Source organism: Arachis hypogaea, chromosome 18 (assembly GCF_003086295.3).
Source record: "Arachis hypogaea cultivar Tifrunner chromosome 18, arahy.Tifrunner.gnm2.J5K5, whole genome shotgun sequence".
Lineage (NCBI taxonomy): Eukaryota > Viridiplantae > Streptophyta > Magnoliopsida > Fabales > Fabaceae > Arachis > Arachis hypogaea.
In genome coordinates this window covers 117,603,793-117,626,396 of record NC_092053.1, presented here as the reverse complement: position 1 = coordinate 117,626,396, position 22,604 = coordinate 117,603,793, and the positions used below count along the sequence as shown (strand labels likewise).

Below are 22,604 nucleotides of genomic sequence, written 5' to 3'. Positions count from 1 at the left end.
TCCCAGTCGATGGCAGACACACACGCCGTCGATGGAGGCAGGAGACGGAGAAGATAGGAGAAACTTAGGGTTTCTTTTTTTCTTAGGAATGAAATGTGAGGGGTTATTTGGGTATTAGGAAAAAATTCAGATTACTTCACCAAGCCTCTACAGCTAATTGCCAAGAATATTCCTTTTTTATGAAGAATATTCTGTTATCTCAAACGGTACACTGACGACAGGGACTTAATTGAAAAAAAAAATAAGGTACAGGGACCCAATTGAAAAGAAAAAAAGTATAAGGACCTAATTGAAAATTCGGTGAAACTATAGGGACCTGCAGAGTAATTAAACCTTTTTCTTTTGATTCTTGCGTGTTTTTGAGCTGAAAAACTCCTGCAAATATAAAAATATTATTTTAACTCTTAATATTTGATTAATTATTAATTATTATAAAAAGCATAAAAATTTAATTAAAACTTAAAAAATATAAATAAAAATAAATTCTAAAAATTATTTAAGATGACGTGTTATCACGCATTACCACCCCTTCTCGTAAAATTTATTTGGAGCAAGTGCTTATAATATTGCGTGACAAGAAGGGGGTATTCGAGTATGCTTGAGCTATGCTACGGGTCTACCATGCATTGCTTTGATTTTGTTGTCCGATTTTTAACGAATTTAATGAGTTAAATCTCAGAGTGATCTCTGAACTTGCACTCGAGCCTCAAAGTCGTCCCTAGATTTGCATTGGCCCCAATATTGTTCCCGAATTTAACAAAGGTGACTCACGGTCGTCCCTGAAGTATTTTTCGGGGAATATTCCCAAACAGCGTGATGACGTGTATGGAGAGCCGCCACGTTGGAATGGTAACGGCTATCTGACGTGGCTGTTATCATTTTTTAACTCAATTTAGTCCCTACATTATTTTATAACCCTAATCCCCAATTTATTATTAGAAACCACTCTGTTTCTTCTTCTCTGCTCTCTTTCATCTTTTCAGCCATTGTTGAGCTGCCATTGTTGAGCGTGATTTGAGTGGGTCATGATGGGTAGAGGCAACAACCATGTTAGTAGCTCTAGTAACCGACGATCTGAGAGAAGATATGGGTGGAGAACCGTCAGAAGTAATGACGAACGCCTTCCAGATAGGAGTGGGTGTGGTAACCGACCCGTCCTCAAATGGTCAGGAACGGAGGCGAATCCAGGGAGACCATTTTATGGTTGTCCTAACTACAATGTAAGTGATTTTTATTTATGTATACAGCTAGCGTCGTTGCTCATTCAATTTGTAACATTTCTTCTCCATGGACATGAAATGTGGTTGCAAAGTGTTGGCAAGAGGTGGTGTGGTCTCTTTATGTGGGCTAACAAAGTTTTGGATGAAGAAGAAGTAAATGACAGAGATAATTGAGGCTTTGAACTAGAGGAGTGGAGGATGAAATTAGCTTGGAAGATTGGAAGCTTGGAGTTTGAAATTAAGGCTCTAAAACTAGCATTTTGTGTGTTGTTAGTTATTGTTTTGGTGGTAATTGTGATTGTTGTTTGTGTAGCATGGAAGTAGTGAAGGCCATTGTAAGACAAAAGTTGTGACTGTTGTACCCTGTGAACAAATGAAAAGAAGTGATAACACCATATTCTATTTTATTGTTGTTGTTGCTAATTATAATTTAGAAATTAAGAAATATGAAGCTAAGGGACAATAACAACTTTTTAAACATTCCATGATAATATGCAGCTTATACTAATTATTTTCAAATTTGTCTGTGTCAAACTAGACACCATCAAAAGGCAACACAGAGTATTTAACTTACAATCCAAAACACATACACCTGACTCATGGATCTAAGAAAGCATAAAGTTCAATGTCTAAAACCAAAATGTCTCAACAGAAATAGCAAATGGTCATTTCTTGAATTTTCTTGGTGGTTTGAACCTCGGGGTTGGTATAAAATGCAGGACGTTACGCAACCTTGAAGCTATAGCCGCAGATGCACCAACTATTGGATCGATACGAGCAGTTGTTTGGGGGAGTGTTTGAAACTGGAACATTGGGTGGTGGAGAAGCATTTGAAACATTTGGTAGAGGAGCACCGGTTGCTGGTGGTGGGATTGAGGCTGGTTCAGATGGTGGAAGTTGTCTTCTTTTTTGTGGGAGTTTTGGTGGTCTTGCCTGGACTTGCAGGTCAGGTGTTGCAAAAATTCACAGCTGCATATTCTCTTTCCCAAGTCTACTGCCATGTTGGTTGGCCATCCATGGACCTCGAATTGTTCATAGTCTGCATCTCTGGACCACATTGGCACCCAATTCTTTGATTCATTCTTGATCTTTTCCAAGCGGCTGCGTTGAACAAGGGGGCAGTAAGCCAACATGGTTCTTTAATTTCATTTTGTTCCGGGCTATCGGGACCCAAAATGGTCCCTCACCTTACATAAGTGACATCAAAATAGTCCCTACACATACATAAGTGACATAAAATTAGTCCCTGCATATGTATAAGTGACAGCAAATTCATCCCCACGATTTATTAAGTTCTACTCCTATCCCATTCTATCAAGACAGGCAACAACAATGTGTGAAACAAACCAGTAGATATAAAAACAGAATCATGAAAGCAAAACATGGCTACAAAAAATACATCAACCTAAGGAGTTCAACCCTTACTAAAATATAATAAACAGTAAATAGCAAAGACATCGTTACCTTTTGCATGTCCGAAATGAAACACCACCCATTTTGAAAATAGGAAATGTGTTGTCATCCTCAACTTCAGCAAATTCATCCTCTGAGTTAGCTAGGGGGTGTCTTCATTTCTTCGGAATGCCAAGAATCTGCCAAAAACGAACAATAAAAAACGCAACAAGAAGATACAAAGAAAATCCTAACAAAAATTTTAGAAAAACAACATAAGAAACATGATGAACGAATGAATATATAACGACTTAACAATGTACAAAAAGCCATGATCAATAAAAACAAAGGAGTGGACGGTAGCTATTTTGTTTCTCCTTTCTATTTGGTTACCTCTAACAATCAAGATGCTTCCCGTCAGATCACTACGTGTGTGATAGAGACGAGATAATTAGAATATGCTTGCTTTCCTTGAGAGAGAAGGTCAACAATGGCAGAGAAGACGAAGGAGAGCAGAGAAGAAGAACAGAGTGGTTTCTAATAATAAATTAGGGATTAGGATTATAAAATAATTTAGGGACTAAATTGAGTTAAAAAATGATAACAGCCACGTCAGATAACCGTTACCATTTAAAGGTGGTGCCTCTCCATACACGTCATCACGCCGTTTGGGAATATTCTCCGGAAAATGCTTCAGGGACGACCGTGAGTCACCTTTGTTAAATTCGAGAACAATATTGGGGCCAATGCAAGTTTAGGGACGACTTTGAGGCTCGAGTGCAAGTTCAGGGACCACTCTGAGATTTAACTCGAATTTAATCAACCTTGACCAGATTTAACCAAATTTTTTCTTATATAGTTTAGGCGAATTCTCCCATGCCTTTAATTTGCTGCTGAAATTGCCGAAAAGTAACAAATGGGTCCCAGTAGTTAATTTATTGGGTTAACAGGATAGCGTCGTTAACACTGTAGCAAGTTATTATTATTTTTTAATTTAAAAGTAACTCCACTAAGGACTAGGATAGATAACAAATATAATATTTTATCATGATTCGTGGATTATGAAAGTTAAAAAAAATGTTATTAACAAAATCAATAAATTGAATTTTTAATAATAATTAAAATAAATAATAATAACATCAACAATAATGTTAATAATAAAATGTAGAGAAAATTATACTTTCTTTTTATGAGAAAACTAAAGTGACATTTCCTTTTCTTTTATTTGTAAAATATACACTTTCTTTTTTTATAATTTTTAATTTTTTTTAATTTATTTTAAATTTTTTGTGTTTAAATTATTTATTACAAAAATATCCTTTAACAAAAATTTTATTTTTTGTGATTAAATTTTGTTTACCAAAATACCGTTTAATAAATTATTTTTTACTAATTAAATTGTATTTTTACCAAAATATTCTTTTAAACATTTTTAATGATTAAATTAATTTTTTCTAAGATACCTTTCAATAATTTTTAATTATTAAATTATAATTTTGTCAAAATTTTTGTTAACAATTATTTTTGTATTTTACTATTAATTTTTTATATCAATGTATATTATTGTAACATTAAATTATAAAAATCTTACCACTGTTAATATGTATAACAATTAATATTAATAAATAATTTGTTTCATAGAATTATTAAAAATTATTAACAACTTTATCAATACTTAAAAACAAGTCGAGATGGATAAATTCAAAATTTTAAAAAATTAACATCTCATTCCTTCACATCTTTACAAAATAAGTTCCATAATAATTAAAAAATTATTGAAGGGTATCTTAGAAAAAAATAATTCAATCATTAATTTTTTTAAAAAAATATGTTAATAAAATACAATTTAGTCAATAGAAAGACAATTTATTAAAGAGTATTTTGGTAGACAAAATTTTATTACAAAAATAAAACTTTTGTTAAAAAATATTTTTGTAAAAAAAATAATTTTTTTTTAAAATGGATAAAATTAATGGTAGTTAACACAAAAAATTTTAAATGGATTAACGACGAGATTTTTTAAAAATTATAAGGAAAGAAAATGTATATTTTACAAATAGAGGAGAGGAGAATGTCATTTTAATATCTCTTAGAGAAGGAGAATACAATTTTCTCTAAAATGTATTATTAACAAGAACGGCAATATAAAATTTATTATAGTGTTTTTTTATTATTTTATAATAAAACTTATTGAAAGTTTGTTAAGGATAAAAATAAATTTTAAATATTATTTTTAGTAAATAAAAATTTATTGAAAATTAAAGTGTTGAATTTAAATATTCTTAAACATGTATTTGACGATTAGAAATTAATTAGTATTGTGAAGAAGGTATTATAAAAAAGTGAGACTTTAAAATAGCGTTTGAAAAAGAGACTGAAATTTAATTAAATGTATGTGTTGTATTTGGTGTAGGATGTACATGACTGAATTATATCTCAGTATTTTATTTGGTTCAAAATAAAAATAGAGATTGAAAATACATAAAATGACTAAGTTACCATAACTGTTTTAAATGAAAAAATAAAAAACAAAGAACCCTAACTTAGGGGTGAGAAACAAGCAAAAATTTGTCGGGTCGGCTCGCATAACTCGCCAAAAAGGTAGGCTGAGTTAAAAATTTGAGACCGCTATACTAAAAAAGGCCACCTAACCTACACCGCTTAATCCATGCGTTTTGGCGCGTTTTGGCCGGACGAGGTATGTTGACCTGGGCACCTGGCAGACTTTTAGCTTTAAGGTGATACTTGAATTTAGGGTGTTGTTTTTGTGCTTGTATTTGGAATGTTTATTCGTTTTACTTTAAGTTATAATTTGGACAATGCGGCACGCACCTGAGCGAGTTGCTGACTGCTTCTGTTTAATAGAGCTAGTAAGAACGAGGCGACAAAAGCAGTAACACAGGAATTACGAGGTTGTGGTGGTCCTGCAGGCGGCGACAAAGCCGAGGCTTTCATTAGGTTTTTTAATAGGTGTACAAATTCTTGTGTCTCTACTTTTTAAAGTATTAACAGAAATAAAATTTTGTGTCTTAAAATTAAAAATTTAATTCTAATTTTTGGCTACTAAATGCAATACTAAATTTTAATTTCCTAGAGTCAGGTAACAACTTATAAGTAATTGATTAGTGTTTCAAACTCTAATTCCATGTCTCAATTATTCTTATACTTCCAATTAGCATGAAATTCTCATTCTTTGTACGTGTTTATCCAAATTTTATCTTTGAAATTTATTTAATGACTATGAATAAGAATTTAATATGATTGACAATTAAAAAAAATATATTTAAAAAAAATAAATGACGAACAATTTTCTGAAATATTTTTAATGTGGTTTTTTGGAATAATCTTTTGATGTTAATCATAATAAAAATTGCATAATAATTATATAAATTATGTTAAGTAATTTATTTTATTTTGGAAATAACGTTTTTTATTTATAAATTAAAAAAAACATTTTTAAAATCAATTGATTATATAGCAATATTAATGATAATAATGAAAAGTTTTGTCACTAATAACTTTCACATTATAAGTGTTACCTTACCTAAAATATAAGAGTAGCTTCTTCCCTCCAAATATATCCATTAAAATATCTCTTCCCTCCAAATACATCATCCGTCTTCATTATTAGAACTTAGAAACAAAACCCAAGCCCTAGCATGTTCAGTTAGAGTCAAAATGCTAATCCCAACCCCCACGAGTTTGGAGTTTCCCCAAATTTATGCTACTGGGATAAGCTCTCTGTTTGCGTCCCTCTTCGTTGCCCTTCTTCCCTTTTATTTGCTTGCTTCTTCTTCGTTTGCGTTCTTCTACACGCCTCGTCTCTGCTAGGATTGTGAAATAGTAACTTCTAGCCCTAGGTGCCACTCTGTCCGTCGTGCGGTCGCCGAAATAGGGAAGAAGAGGACGAAGGAGAAGGCCACGATACAGATAAAAGTTGTCTTCGCTGCTTCTTGCACCTCCAGCACGCTATTCTCTGCCTTGTGCTACTTGAAGAAGAGGAAGGTTTTTCCTCACTATTTAATTTAATAAATTAGTTTCAACAAATGTTTTGAGGATACAGTAGTTATTTGATTAAAAAAGAAAGAGAAATAACGTTGGTGATTTTGGGAATTTGCTTAGTTATTTGTGGGTTTGAGAATACTAGTAATCTGGTATGAATGGCTTTTCATGTTTACATTGATAATATAAAGAAGAAATCAAATTGATTTAGCCTGATTCATTTAGTTCTTAAGCATAATGTACTCCATAACTCCGGAACGAACAAACTTTTGTAGAACTTGCTAGGACCATGGAAGGATTTGCTGCAGACTTTGGACTTTATGGCAATTCGACATCTGGTTTTGCTTCATCTCGATGGGATTGGTCATTTCTCTCCAACGCATACGTCAACAACAGTGCTCCTTTAACTCGATTGGATCCAAAGTAAGTAAATCCATCTTTATCTGATTGCTGCGAACATGTGTATCCTTTGAACTATGATCCGTGCCTTACAATCTTCGTCATGCAAAACACAGAGATAAAAGTAAGACCGTGGGATTGGAAGCTGAGTCAAAAGTAGTAGCTCAAGATTGTGGGAAATGTTGCAACAATTTCATGCCCATGCAAATCGAGATACAAGGACTAAAGGAAGAAATGAAGCGACACAGTCAAAAGATGGATGAAATGGCTGTACTACTAAGATAACTTGTGTTGAAGGCTGATGCAGACCCATCCGTTGATGTCAAGACTGTTGCATCAACAACCAAGTCAAAAAGACGATCCACTTCAACTGGGACACCTAAACAAATTATCTCTGGAAAAAAAATGATAAGTTGACGGTAGTTTACTTATATCTCTTATGAAGTTGGAGACTTGGTTTCATTTTGTCAATGTACATCCTTTTGGAACCGTAATTTCTTCTTAAAATGGTTGTGTTCCAACTGAGGACTTCGTTCTCAGACAAAGATGAGGCCAAAGACCAAAAAGAAAGGACACCACAAACTAACAAAATTGGTCCATCAAGACTTGCAACATATATTGGTGAAAGACCTTATGTCGATCTAACTGTGCAGGGATTTGACCCAAACCAAGCAGAAGTAGGTGACAAAATTCCAGAGGTACGTATGTTCATGGAATGATGGTACAACTATAACTTGGAGGAATTTTGGTTGTCTCAGATTATAATTAATCGTAGAAATCTCAAGTAATTTCAAGTTGTGCATTATTTTAAATGAAGTTGTGATTTATGCCACAGAACACCATGTTCACATTTTATCCTCAAAAAGAAATGCGATTAGCAGGCACCGACCTTGCAGTAGCTGCGTACATTTTTGGAATGGTAAAAGACAAAAGGTAAGCGCATAACTCAGATAATTTTGGATTACTGCCTTATGTAATATATTTGAGGTAAAATAATATGCAATAAATAGTTAATGCTAGTGAACGGTTATATGCTTTGCACAGAGAAATCTTGGTCTCGGACCTACATTGCTACGGTGATAAGGAAGCATTCCAAACTCTGGTCCCTGGCCGAAGATTTGTAGACGATGTAAGTATCTAATAAGGGTGGCATTTAATTTTTATGCATGATTGTTTCAATCGATTAACCTCTTTGGTAAATGAACTTGTATATTTAAGTGTCGCTGTGATATTGTAAATATTCGCATAACTTTAAATGGATTTGTCACCCGTTTCATGGCTAAATTTATCCTTTTTAGATTATAATCCTTGTTGCAACGATGCTTACCTACAATTCTGGTCGCCTAATATGGTATTTGCCTCCAACGTTTGCGGTAAGAATTAATGCGTATTTTAAATCCTACTTGCATGCCTCTTATCTCAAAAAAATTACTGGATTTGGATAAATTTTAGCAATTTGCTTGTGGCCGTGGACATTTCCATGGTGTAACAGCCAAATGGATTAGGGATAAATACATGGCTAAGATAGATGAGGTGTTGAAGATATATGTGCCTATTTGGCATGACAACCATTGGTCTTTACTGATCATTGACATGTTGGCAAAGTAGCTCCTGTACTTGGACTCCGCACGTTCGGCTAAGCAAAGAGATTCACATGTCCTGCAGACTAACAAAGTGGTAAATTACTTATTGTACTAGTGCATGGATAGAGATTACCGGTCAGACTTTCAGTCTTGTTCTAAACTTGTATTATTTACAGGCCTTGTTCTTGGAAGAGATAGTCTTAGATGAGTCTTGGTATGCTTGTAAAAGGCATGAAAGGCCAACCATCTCTGAATTTAAGCTAGTGGAACCCGAGCTCAATCAGCAAGAAGTTGGAACGTAAGCTTTTTTTTTTATCTTCCTAGTACAAAATAACAATCTTGTATAATACTAGATAGTGTTTGTCTTACTCTTACGTATTGGAATCACTATTTACATTGACTAAACAGAAATGATTGTGGAGTGTGGGTCTGTCAATGGATGATTTTATCTCGATTGTGGGGGTCTCACAATGTAGAGGTATCTACTCCTTTATGGTCCTTGAAAAATGTTTTGTTTACCTCAATTATACAATATTTATTTGTGGCTCACTTTGATAAAAAGGTACATTGTCTTGTATAACTATGCAGAAGGTTACTGAGTACACTAGAATGAAGTTGGCGATTGACTTGGTGCTAAAATCGCATAATGAAATCTGTCAAGATATTATCAATAAGGCAATGAAAAATTGGAGGAGACTCTCCCAAGTTTAGGAGCCTTTGCTGTCGGAAGAACTCCTACCTTAGAGCCTTTAAATTTTGCACAGATCCATGTTGAAGTGATGATAGCAACACATATTTTGTTGGGTATTTTTGTTATGCACAACTAAAACCTCAAGACTAATATAATTAGAACTTAAAATTCATTATATTTCGAATAATGTGAAATTAAATCAGAACTTGAAATTGACAGTTCACTCAAAAAACTTCTAGCATAAATAAGTGCATTATCATCAGATTATTCCAATAAAATACTTATACTAAGAAGTAAATATGAAAATGCAACCTCTCATATAGCTCCACATTTCCAATGGAAAATGGCAATAAAGATAATAATAGTTATATAATAATTAATACATGTAATTACATGATCCTCTCAGGATATAAGAGAGTAATTGATTGATAATATAATGTCTACATTACTAGCGAGCCAAAATAATAATTTGCTCAATTCTTAATAGCGTGGCATATTAACACGTGTATTCCATAGATTTGCAAAAGACATCACTTGAGTCCTCACCGATTGTTCCTTGCATGTGCCATCATATCTTAATATAGAATGCACACATTAGCAAATAGAATAAAAATAGAACACATATCAGTAAATAACGGTAAAAAACATGCAATTAAATCTTCTCAATTAGTTAAACAACCTGAAAATGCCATTGATGGCTAGGAACAAAGGAGAACACATCTGTTCCAGCATTAGAATACATGGCATTGGCAAATGGCATTACTTTAGCAATCGGAGATGTAGATGAAGATGGCATTGCATTCATAGCATGAACTTGGTTAATGTGTTGCTCTTCTAAAAAAATCTATTTTGGGACAGTAATATAATTTGGAATAGAATTTTTACAGATATTCTTCAAAGAGTCTGATGCAACTTCATCACAACCTGCGCTATACAAACCAAACTTGCTTGAAAGTGATCCTTGCTTGGCCTAAAAAGAAAATACCCAAAGAAAAAAAATTATGTAACTTAACGACATTAACCAAATTATAAGTGAAACAACATCTACTTCAATTGATCTAATGAAAAAGCATGTACTTACCGCGACATCATCATCATGACTATTATGCCGTCCTGTTTCAAACCTACTGCCATGCCCTTCGCCTTCAGAGCCATTATCTCCAGTCAAACAATGCTTTTCAGATTCTACATTATGACATGTTCTTCGGGTGTGACCAGTTTGCCCACAACGGGAGCAGTTCCTTGTCTTCAATCCCTTGAATTTCTTGTTGAGTTTTGGCGCACCCCTTATCTTCACAATCTCAAGGTCCTGAATATCTTTGACTGGCCTACTCACGTTTTCGACCAAGCATAACCTCTTCTCCAAATCCTTTATAATGCCATTAACACATCCAATTGTATGGCGATAAGTTGGTGTAGTTTTTGCGACAAGAAAGTTCATCCAAATTGACCCCGACCACAAGGAACCGTACCAGAGAGCAAACGCTCTCTTCGGGTCTTTTCCATCGTCAACTTCTTCATTTAAGTATGCATTTGCTTCTTTTCGCCATCTCTTTAAAACCAAATGTTCAGGCAATTCACAAATATCCTCATGTCTCATGACACAAAATATATGGCTGCATGGTATGCCACTTTGTTGTGAATGCTGACATTCACATTCAATCCTTTCTGAAGTATCATCATGAAGAACATGATAAAGTCTACCTAGTCGTCTAAATTTTGCAACACAATGAACAATATTACTGCCCATACCACTTTTGCCAACATGCTTTAGTGCAACAACTTTTGCTAGTTGATCCTTCACCTCTGGAAATACTTCTGCAGTGTAAACCCTTGCTGCAGCCTGCTTAATGGAGTCCAACCCAGTAGTCAGCACTGACTTACTATACATAGACTTGAATTGAGCAACAAGTTCATTGTTACGGTACTCTTTAACCACGCGCTCTAGATTTTCCACAAGCGCAAGCAAGGTTTCCTGTGACTTAATAAACCTTTTTAGGAAAGAGTTTATACCTTCACATCGAGATGTTGTTCTAACACCTGCACTAAACTTTCCGCATAGGTATGCAGTGGCCCACATTGCCTTATTGGCATATTTGGTTAAAAGCCAGTGGTCCTCATCAATATCAAATTTCTGAATCATTTCTTCCCAGTAAGCTTCAAATTGGGGTACCATCATATTAGCATACATCGATACCTTAAAAGCATCCAAAAGAGACCGATCATTGATGTGACTATTTGCATTTTTCTCAATGTGCCATGCACAATGCCTATGTGTCGTGCTAGGGAAGACCTCCTTTATTGCTTGTCGCATTTGATCGTCGCCGTCAGTCACTACAACACTTGGTTCCTTGTTCATCATGACATCCAAAAATTCCTTCAGCAACCATATGTAGGTATCTCGACTTTCATTGGCAAGCACAGCAAACCCAAATATGCAAGTCAAGCGATGATTATTTGATCCAGAGAAAATCACTACAGGTTTATTATATCTATTCTTCTTATAAGTGGAGTCAAAAGCTAACACATCTCCAAAGTATTGGTAGTCATTGATCATAAGTCCATCAGCCCAGAAAAGATTGCCCAATTTGTTACCGTTGACTAGTGTATAACGAGCAACAGACATTGGGTCCACATCTGCCTTACCCTGGAGATAACTTATTGCTGCCACAGCATCTCCGTTCTCTATCTTTGCACGCCTATCTGGATCAATAAAGTTATAAACATCCTTCTTCGTGAAATTAAGGTTACTATAGCCACTAGCAAGCTTAGCCAAAAACCCAACAATTTGAGAAGTTTGAAACCCAGATTCCTTCATGCAAACAATCCGGGCTTTGTCAGCCTCAGTCAACTTCCGATGGTTAGAAATTAAATGAACAAATTGTTCTGGGATCATTGGATGGTTGTGCTCCTCTTCTAGTGTCTTAACTCTCCATTTCATGGACAACTTATCCAAATAAATAAAACAACGTGCCTTGCAACCAGTTCTTGTCTCTGGCTTATGATTCCTCTTTCTATCAAGTAGACGATAGTGTTTTGGATCCCTTGTCCCTTGGCGATTGCAAACATAGTACTTTCTATTCAAATTCCCATCCTTATCTCTTGACAAGTCTCTTTTACGGACAGCAAAACCCATATCTCTCGCATACTTTACATAAGCTTTATAGGCATGAACCTCCTTGTCAAACTCAGAACTCCATAGCATAGTTGCAGTAACCTTGTCATCATCTTTCTCTATGCTAGATTCAACATTATCAATGTTCTCAACATCTTGATGAGAATCTTCATCCTCATAGGAAAAGCTATCGTCACTGCTGCTACTGGTCCACTCAGGAGCTTGATCACCACTGCTAAATTCATCCATTTTCAAGCCTCCAACTTAAAAGGCAGCACCTAAGAAAGAAAGGACACCCAAAAAAATTTTACAAATCACCCAGAAGCACAATTAGGATTCTGTCTTCATATATAGAAACACATCAAACTAAAATTTTTATGCTATTAAAAATAAGAACAAGGAAACATTTTCCTCTCTCAATACATGCATGGAATAAATTTGGTGATAGGGTTCTTATTCATTATTTTTTTAATAAAGCTTTTGGGTTGTTCATGATTGAAAACGTACAAACAGCAGAGCAAGAAAAAAATTCTTGAGAAAAAAAAGATCGGAGAAAAAACCCTCAAAATTTCGAAGAAATAATATTAAATATAACAATAACAAAACTCAATAAAAAAAAACACCATGAACTAAAAAAAGTAAAAAATACAAAAGAAAATAAAAAAAATCCCAAATCTTACCTCAGAAATAAATGTAAAGAGGCGTATGGAAGAAATGTGAGAGGAGGGCCACAATGTCACTGTCCACAACAGCAATGGAGGCATAGTGAGGGCAATTGTAACACCAACAGTGATAGAAGAAGATGCCACACCTCGGTTTGTGGGTCTTCGATTTACTTTCAATGGAGAAAGGGTAATGACTCATGAATGGAAGAAATACAGTAACACATATTAAAATATTGTTAGCAAACAAAGGAAGGAGGAGCAAATAAAAGTTTTGGGTAAACAGTGACTAAGTTAGAGAGAATGAAAAAATCAAGTTAATATCGTTTGTTAATTCTGCAAAACTTACTATTATCCTTGACAGTTTCATATCCACTTGTCAATATTACAATTTACCACATCTTTTCGGCAATATTTCGACAAAAATATTTAGACACCAAAGAACGTACCTATAGTTTAATGGGCAAACCGAATCGGCTAAACTTTTATTTTTTCAATTTTTTGGTCAAGTTGAATCCGATTCTAATAATTATGGGTTGAAAAATTTATCGCTCTCCTCTCTCTTCTTTTAGTTGAATAATCTAAAAAATATTATTTTTAAAATATTTAATAACATCTAAAATTTCTTGACTTAGACATTTAAAAAATCGACAATAATAACATCTATGTCACATTTTATATCTAAATAATCTCATTCTTTTAAAAGCAACAAAAATGCTGCAATATTTTTCCAATAACACATAAAAATGATACACACAACATAGCAAAATACCCAATATTCAACGATTATATCATCCAAAATCTTAATTGCAGCATTTAAAACTATTCAATTATATAAAATATTCAATTATATAAAATATGCAATATATTAGCCTGATATATAATTATATATAATACTTATCTAAAGGTAAGATAAAATTTTCCTATATATAAATTTATGGGATAAGTATTGTTTTGGTCCCTCACGTTGAGGGTTGGAATCGAACCCGTCCTCGATGTATATTTTGATTTAAAATCATACTTAACGTTTTTTTTCGTATTAAAATCGTCCTTTTAATTTTTTTTGGACAAATATACCCTCACCACTACCAGCACAATTACCTCCAACACCAACACCAACACCAATACCAACACCAACACCAACACCAACACCACAACCAGCACCACAGCCAGCACCACCACCACCACCCCACCACCACCAACACCAACACCACCACCACAACCAGCACCACAGCCAGCACCACCACAACCACCACCACCACCACCACCACCAAGAACACCAAACAACAACAACAACACCAAACAACACCAAACCACACCAAACAAAAAGCAGAAATAGAAACAGAAAGCAAGACCACCACCAACACCAACACCAACAACAACACCACCACCAAGAACATGAAAAACAGAAAGCAAAAAAAAAAAAAAACAGAAAGCAAGAAAGCAGAACGGCGGTGATGGGCTTCTGCTCAATGGGCTCGACGGCAACGGCCATGGAAGCTTCTCGGACGGCGATAGAGGCGCGAACGGCGGTGATGAGCTTCTGCTCAGTGGGCTCGACGGCGGCGCAGCGAGGACGACGACGACTGGGTGGCGCGATCCTCCTCCTCGCGGCTCTCTCTCTCTTCGTTGTTGACTTGCGATGGCGGCTCGTGGCGGATCGGCAGCGACTCCCCATAGACGGCGAAGCAGCACGGTGGCGGGGAACTGACGCGGTGGCAGGGCGCGGACAGCATCCCTTCCTCTTCCTCTCCTTCTCCTCGGCGGCGGCAAGGGCGTCTCGAGGTGGCGGCGCGCTTCTCTGCTCCCTCAACGCCACGCTCTCTCTCTCTCTCCCTCGGATCTCCCTCCTAACGGCACAGCGGCGGCGACGGTGGCAGTGATGCCCACCCTTCCCCCCTTACCCTTCCCCCTTCTCCTTCCCCCTTCCCCCTTTCCCTCCCCCCTCCCTTCGAATACCCTTTTCTCTTCCCCCCTCACCGTGTTTTCTTTTATTTTTTTTAAATTTTATAATTTTTTCTATTATAGGGGTAGTTTAGGAATAAATAAAAAAATTTTATTAGAAAGGACGATTTTAAATTTAAATACGACTTTAAGGATGATTTTAAATCAAAATATACATCAGGGATGGGTTCGATTCCGACCCTCAACGTGAGGGACCAAAACAATACTTATCCCTAATTTTATCGACTGGCTATGTAAATAGAATGTTAAAACATTCTTTTTATTAATTAAACTCATAAATGAGTCTTCATTTAACTTTTAGATAATTATTGTGTGAGACCAATAGTATGGTTAGAATAGTATCCACTAATAAGTAATAACCTATAATGTACGACATTGACACGGATACGATATAATAAGACACGCTGACACGCGAATTTTAAAATTTTATCAGACACGGAAATACGCATATATATAAAATATAAATTATTTTTTAGATAAATCGTAATTATATTTTGATATTTATTGATATTAAAATATAAATTAATTTTTTAATTATTTTTAATATCTTATTTTAATTATATTAAGTGTTTAAAATATTTTTTTTTGTTTTAATAAATAATAATACATATTATATTTAAATTTTTTTTAAAAATATATGTTAAAAATAAGATTAGACAAATGATAGTATTTAAGTGTGTCCAAACGTATCCGAAAATTTTTTTTATTTATTATTAAAACACGGTTAGACATAACAGACATGCATATTGGTGAGTGTCGTGTTTGAAATGTGTCCGACATACAGACACGAGCAAAGTATCCGTAATAACAAAGTACAAAATCAATTTCAAAGTAAACTTGGGACCCACAGCAATAATCGTACCGAAATATTGTCCCTCCCTTTACTCCCTTCTTTTACAATATTTTTATTTTTTACACCCAACTTTTCTCTATACCATTTCGTAGATGGCATTGATACAATGACGCAAATGGCACAAAATCATTTATGCCCCCAAAGAAAGAAGTTCTCTCCCTATGAAAGAAGATAATTTTTGAAGTTTCAAAGCCGAAAAAAGAGCCCAACAATTTGAAGACCAAAACCCAAAATTGCTAAACCGAACAGCTTTTTGTCCTTCCATAGTGCCTCGTTCTTCTGAGCAGAGCTGGTTTCCTGACTACTTTTCCCTTTACTCTGTCCTTTTCCGCTTACTGGACTTACTCCATCTACCACCGCATTATAAATACACATGAATAATGCTTACTCTATGCACATGAATAATGACTGCTAATGATAGAGTAGTGACTATAATGATTATAATATTTTTAGAAGTATTATTAAAATTAAAATAATATTTTTATTATTAAATAATATTTTTTTAAAAAAGTATTGTTATAAGAAATATATTATTAGAATATAAAAAATATAATTTTACTTTTAACAACATTTTGTATAACTAGACAGTAGTATAAACATATTAAAATTCTCATATATATATATATATTTCATGCTATATAATGTAGAACAATTTTAAATGGAGAACGAAGATTATCTTTTTTTATATTGAAAAAAAATGTTCAATACACATTTAATGATAATCTTTATTTTTTTATTATTATTTAAATTTTTAAAATTTAAAATTTTTATTTTAAAAGATAAAATATTATTTTTAATCTTTAAATAAATTTTTTTATATTTTTTATTAATTTTACTTATGAAATAAATAATAAAAAATCATACTTTATCTTCTAAAGTAAAATTTAAAATTTAAAATATTCAAATCCATAATTAAATAGTAGAGAAGTTTAAATTGTGGGTGTGTGAGATTGGATCAGAATAAATCACCGTAAATTTATATACTAAACAAAATTAAACAAAATTTCATATCAATGTCACTTTTAGTTACCAAAAGGAGCGGGTGCGACAGGACTTGTTCCATTTTTCTCAGACTGATAAAATACTTGAGCCTCTGGTGATTTGGGATCCATGTGCAACAACTCTGTTACCATTGAAAGTAATAAATAAATAAATAATTATTATATATAATATATATTAGAAGTCTTAATGCCCGGATAATTTTTACATGAATAAAAAATTAAATATATGTTTTATTTCTTAAAACATAGATAGAGAAGATGGAAAAAAAATCAATGATTAGGTGGATGAACAAGGTAGTTTTAATTTTTTTTAATTTAAAAATTATTAAAAAATAATTAAAATTAAAATGATTTAAAACTCCTAACAATTGTTCTACATAAATTTGATATTCTCTACCCATTTATATAGAAGTTAGCATCTTTTATATATTATTTATAGAAAAATATCTCAATACTTATTAATCGAATAAGTAGTTAACTTTATATATATGTTATAGGATTAACTCTATGATTTTATGTTTTCATATTAATTGGAATATTTTCTTTTTGTAAGCAAAATTGAGGAGTATTTTGCATAGAAATTTGAATTGAATAAAATTCTTTTACAATCTTTATCAAAATATTTTAAAAAATAATTGACGGTCCAAATTCATTTACTTAATTATTTACTATGATGCATAGATACGGGACACGACACGACACGAGATACGGGACACGCCGATACACAAATTTTAAAATCTTATAAGACACGTGAACACACATACATATAAAATATAAAATATTTTTTAGATAAATTGTAATAATAGTTTGATATTTTATTGATATTAAAATATAAATTAATTTTTTAATTATTTTTAATGTCTTATTTTAATTATATCAAATATTTAAAATATCTTTTTGTTTAAAAAATAATAATAATATATACTATATCTAAATTTATTTCAAGAATATATGTTAAGAATAAGACTAAACATGCTGACACCTAATAGTATTTTTTTTTTTGGTGACTTGACACCTAATAGTATTTAGGTGTATCCAAATGTGTACAGAGAAGAATTTTTATCTTTTATTAAGACACGGTTGAACACAGCAGACACACATGTCGAACGAGTGTCGGTGAGTGTCGTGTCTAAAATGTGTCTGACACATGAACACGACAACTTAATGAAGTGTCCGTGCTTCATAGATTATTTCTCTAACTATTAATTAAAAAAATAAAATATATATTTAAAATATTACGATAATTAGGACCAAAATATACCTGGGCACTTGGAGATATTGGCAGGGGCATTGCAAGCTGTTGGCAGGCCCAAAGCTAAGGTCAAATTAATCTGTATTCCCCCAAGGTCTGGATCATTACGATCTTTGATAATAAAACACAAGCACTTCTTGCTGTTCTTCAGCACTTGCTTCAGACCGTTACAACAATCCGGTGTCGGAGCCTTTGCTCCACCGCCGCCGACATAAGGCAGACATGTTGCTAACCCTCCTAATTGTTGCGTGCATTCCTCTTTGTCCTTGTCATTGGTTGAATTTACCGTTGCCCTTCCTACTATCACAAATGCTAACAGCAATATGTATGCCTGGGGATTCATGCTGTGCTACAACAACTAACTTTTTCTTTCTTTTTTTTTTCACTTTTTTGGAAAGATAGACGGGAAGTGACTGAAGCAAGTATGAGATAAACCGAAGGTACTTATATATTACAAAGCAGTATGGTGTTGGTGAACAATGCTTAGCTTTCTGTGAAGCTTATAATAATTTATTTTAGAATAATGTTAGAGATCAACACTATATCAACCAATTTTAACCAACACAATAATACAGTAGATTGAATAAGTTTTTTAAGGTTTGAGTTTCGGATATTTTAAAAAAATATTATTAAATTTTATTTTATTTTAAAAATGTTTAATTTCATCAAATATATGTCTGTCCACTAATTTTTTAAAAAATTTAAAATTAATTCAGTAATAATTTTATAAAAATAATATTTTTTATAAATAAATTATTCATAATTATTATATATTATTATTAAATTAATCTTAAAATTTTAAAAAATATAATTATTAAAAATATATTTGATACAAATAAAATTTTTTTGAATAACGTAAAATAAAATTTAAAAATATTTTTTGTTGCGAGAGTTCTTCTTTAAACCCTTAATTTAATGGGGTTTTTGTATACTTTCTAATGAATAATGAGAACACATTACAATTATTCAATTAAATATGCCGCTGTGGTTGATGTTGAGACAAGCTAAGCAATAGATAATCATTACAATTATGGTTCTGCTTTGTAATCCAGTTCTTTTTTTTTTTTCTTGGTGATGTGGGATAACATTTGTTGAAAGTGCTACTCGAACACACTCTAAATTATTGTTTTCTTGAAAATTATATTTTCTTCTGCGGGGAGTAGACTGGTTAATTAGTGTGAACACGCAAAACTGAAAAGAGTGAGTGGCCTCACTTCAACAACCCACTAAGCTTAAAATAGCATGCCAAAGCCACTCCTTCATGCATAGCGACAAGTGGATGCATGTAGCTAGGAACCGATTTATGACAAGTGGGAATGAATAGCGATGATTTCATATTTAGCTTTCCATGACATCATCACAAATCTTATGCCAAAGGACGTTGCTAATTTTTAACTATCACTTTGTTATGCCATGTATTTTTTTTTTTGGGGGTCGATGTTATGCCATGTATCTTTAAGTTGCAAGTGTGATTTTTGTCTTGTAGTGTAAATGTAAATGTCTAAAGGAACCTCAAATTCGTTAGAGAAAAATCGGAAAAACCCAATAGCAGTAGCGGACTAGCGGCTTTCACAGTACGATGCAATGCAACCCATATGCAAGTATAACACAACTGAAAATGTTTAGAATAGTATATGATGGGCTGTTTCTTCGGAGGACTTGCTTCATTTTATTTGGGCTATATGCATGATGAAGTCATCGAAGAAGAGCCTTCCTCTTATGGACTCAATTTATTTTTTGAGACTACTATACCAGAAAAAAAGTGTCCTCGATAGAAGACCACAGCAAGAAAAAATTACCTTTTGAAATGGGGACTTGGAATTGACGGAGAAAAAAGCACTAGGGTTAAGGCTGAGAAGAAATTGCAGAGATGGAAGGGGTGTTAACAATGGAATGAGAAAGGTAAAGGCGGATAGCGGTAGGTGGAGATGATCGCGGAATTCTGAAGGCTAAGTAACGACGGTGGTCGGCGAATGACTCGTTGGAAAGAACAAACCTAACACTAGTCACAATGAAAAATGTTTGCGCTGTTGCAGCATTTAATGGAAAAATAATTTTTTTATGTCATAATGAGTGTGTTCTTGTTATATTGTGAGTAATTGCAGAGAGTGGAAGTCAAGATGTTCGAAGGTGATAGGAGGTTAATTGACATTGCTAAGCGGGTGGAGCATAGTTAGTTAGCATTGGAGATCTGAAGCAAATGCTCACCGCCAAGGAAGGATGCAACAGTGGGGTGCGGACGCCAACCGTGTCTCCTACTACGGCCGGGAATACCAATGTGACTAACATGGACGTGGGTCTAGCTGAATCGCTTAGGCTTGCAGCACAACCGGGCTATGCACCTCCCAAAACAGACACAGGGGCGAACGTGGATGTTATACCCACCTGATTAGCGAAATCGAAAAGGGTAAGGTTCAGCTTGATTCCAAAGTGTGTGGGTTGTTAGATGTAATCATAGTTGTCAGAATCGAACCGGTGATCGAATCGGTTAGGTTACTGGTGGGTTATTGGTTCAATCGGTAGGTCACTGGTTGAACCGATAAAACCGATCGTACGTAAATAAAAAATATAAAATAGAAAAAAATTGAATAAAGTGACAATTAGGTCTATCCTTAAAATTTTTTACTTCAAATTAATTAGCCCTTGAAAAAAAAATAAAATATCAATTTAGTCCTTTAAGATAGTAAACGATGAACACATTACGTCCCTCCATTAATTTTTCATGTGAAATTTAGTGGTGATGCTTAGATGTCCCTACTAATTAGTCTTAAGTCGAAATCTTCGAAGACCTACTAACTCAATACTCTAAAAAATTTAAAATAAATATCTTTACTAACATTTTAATATGTAAATGTAAATATTAAAATATTTGATACTTATTTTAATAATTCTATAAATTCTAAAGAATTAAAAAAAATGAGTTTAAAACAAAAATTAAATTAAATAAATAAAAAATAATTTAGTTGTGTATGTATATAATATATAGAATAATTAGCACATAAACTTCCAAATGAACACATTAGCTTAGTGGCATTCCTTATCCTTGCCTAGCAAGGAGACGCAAGTTCGAAACCCATTGCATGCATTTTTGAATATTTGAGCACCATAGAACTGGCCGGTTCACGGATTGCATCGAACTAGTCAGTTTTGATCGATTTCATCCAGTTTGTGACGAACCGCCCGGGTTTAAGCGGTTTGCTTCTTTCTTCGGTCTAAAGCTAAAATCGAACCGGCCGGTCCGGTCCGGTTCTTACCACTATGGATGTAATAATCCCGAATTCTCCTGGGCATGATGATGATGTCACCATCGACGAATCTCTCTTAACTCCTTGGCCACGTACCCAAAGCACCACTGTATCTTTTAACTCCTTGGCCACGTACCCAAAGCACCACTGTATCTTTGTCAAGTGGAGGGCTTCTTTATTGGTCCATTGGCATGTCTAAAATGGGAGTCAGCTAGGCCCCAACCATAACAGCTGTTGCCCTCATAGAAGGGAACATGGTAGTTGTGCCTTTGTCCAAGTTATTGCAATGGTATGCAGAGAATGATTTACAAATTGCATGCTGAAGTGTCTTTGTAATAACAGGTCATGACACAACTTCCAACTCTCTCCCACTTGGACACCACAAGTCAAGTTTGCAACCATTCAGCTTGGACCTTATTTGGCAAGGCCGTCAAAGGTCCCAAAGATGGGGGCAGGTGAAATTGCATGCAGGATCCCATCGCCGGCGATGTGCAATATACCACAGATATCCCCTATAGCAAATGCAACTTTTGGAGTTGGGGCTTTTAAGCCTATACCCAGGTTGTGGGCGCAGAATGCACTGACAAGAAACATAGAGTCCCCAACAATGCTAATTCCACTGGCAAGTTAATTTTCTAAATATAACAACTTATGCAGTTTCATATATGATGTTAAAATCTAACTAGAGGGTAATGATGCCAACTTCATGTGCAGGGCTACGAGATGGAGTTTCGGCCGAGGATCAGCATGTCACTCTCATACGACAAGACTGTCATGGCAGCCTATAGATTCAAAAAGCCCAAGTCCAAAGAAGATTATGAGTAAGTTTTGGTTACTTTGTAAATGGACAATGCTTTGTTACAAAATGGGTGTTCCATCGGTTGTTAAGTTTGGTACTTAACTGGTCAGAGAGATGTTATACAAGTGCCTTGAATTATAGATGCCTCGAGGGATGTTCTTGTCTCTATGCCCTAGATACATTCCTCACACAGATGTGAGTTGTAACACCCTACCACACAGAGCTTTACACCTAGCATGTAAAACAGAAGTGGTGAGGCACTACGACTTCTAAAAAAATAAAAACTTATATATATATATATATATATATATATATATATAGTTAAAAAAGAATTATTCTAGGAGGTTTTGAAGAAAAGTTTAAAATCGAAAATGGTAAAACAAAAAGCGCAACACTTACGACACATAAACGATAAACGAAAAAGA

General features: G+C 34.0%; 2 protein-coding genes across 2 annotated transcripts; both read right to left on the bottom strand.

Moving 5' to 3' along the window:
- Positions 1-10,131: 10,131 nt before the first annotated feature.
- On the bottom strand, positions 10,132-12,651 carry LOC112770335 (protein FAR1-RELATED SEQUENCE 5-like). The gene is made up of 2 exons (XM_025814707.1): positions 10,369-12,651; positions 10,132-10,257 (listed from the first exon to the last, which is right to left on the bottom strand). Exons 1-2 carry the CDS (start codon positions 12,649-12,651, stop codon positions 10,132-10,134), a joined length of 2,409 nt encoding a protein of 802 aa, XP_025670492.1.
- A 3,137-nt stretch (positions 12,652-15,788) lies between these two features.
- On the bottom strand, positions 15,789-19,277 carry LOC112772790 (non-specific lipid transfer protein GPI-anchored 14). Its single transcript, XM_025817790.3, has 3 exons — positions 18,145-19,277; positions 16,913-17,005; positions 15,789-16,232 (listed from the first exon to the last, which is right to left on the bottom strand). The coding sequence occupies exons 1-3, from the start codon at positions 18,476-18,478 to the stop codon at positions 16,069-16,071; spliced, it is 591 nt and encodes a 196-aa protein (XP_025673575.1). The 5' UTR covers positions 18,479-19,277; the 3' UTR covers positions 15,789-16,068.
- Positions 19,278-22,604: the final 3,327 nt, after the last annotated feature.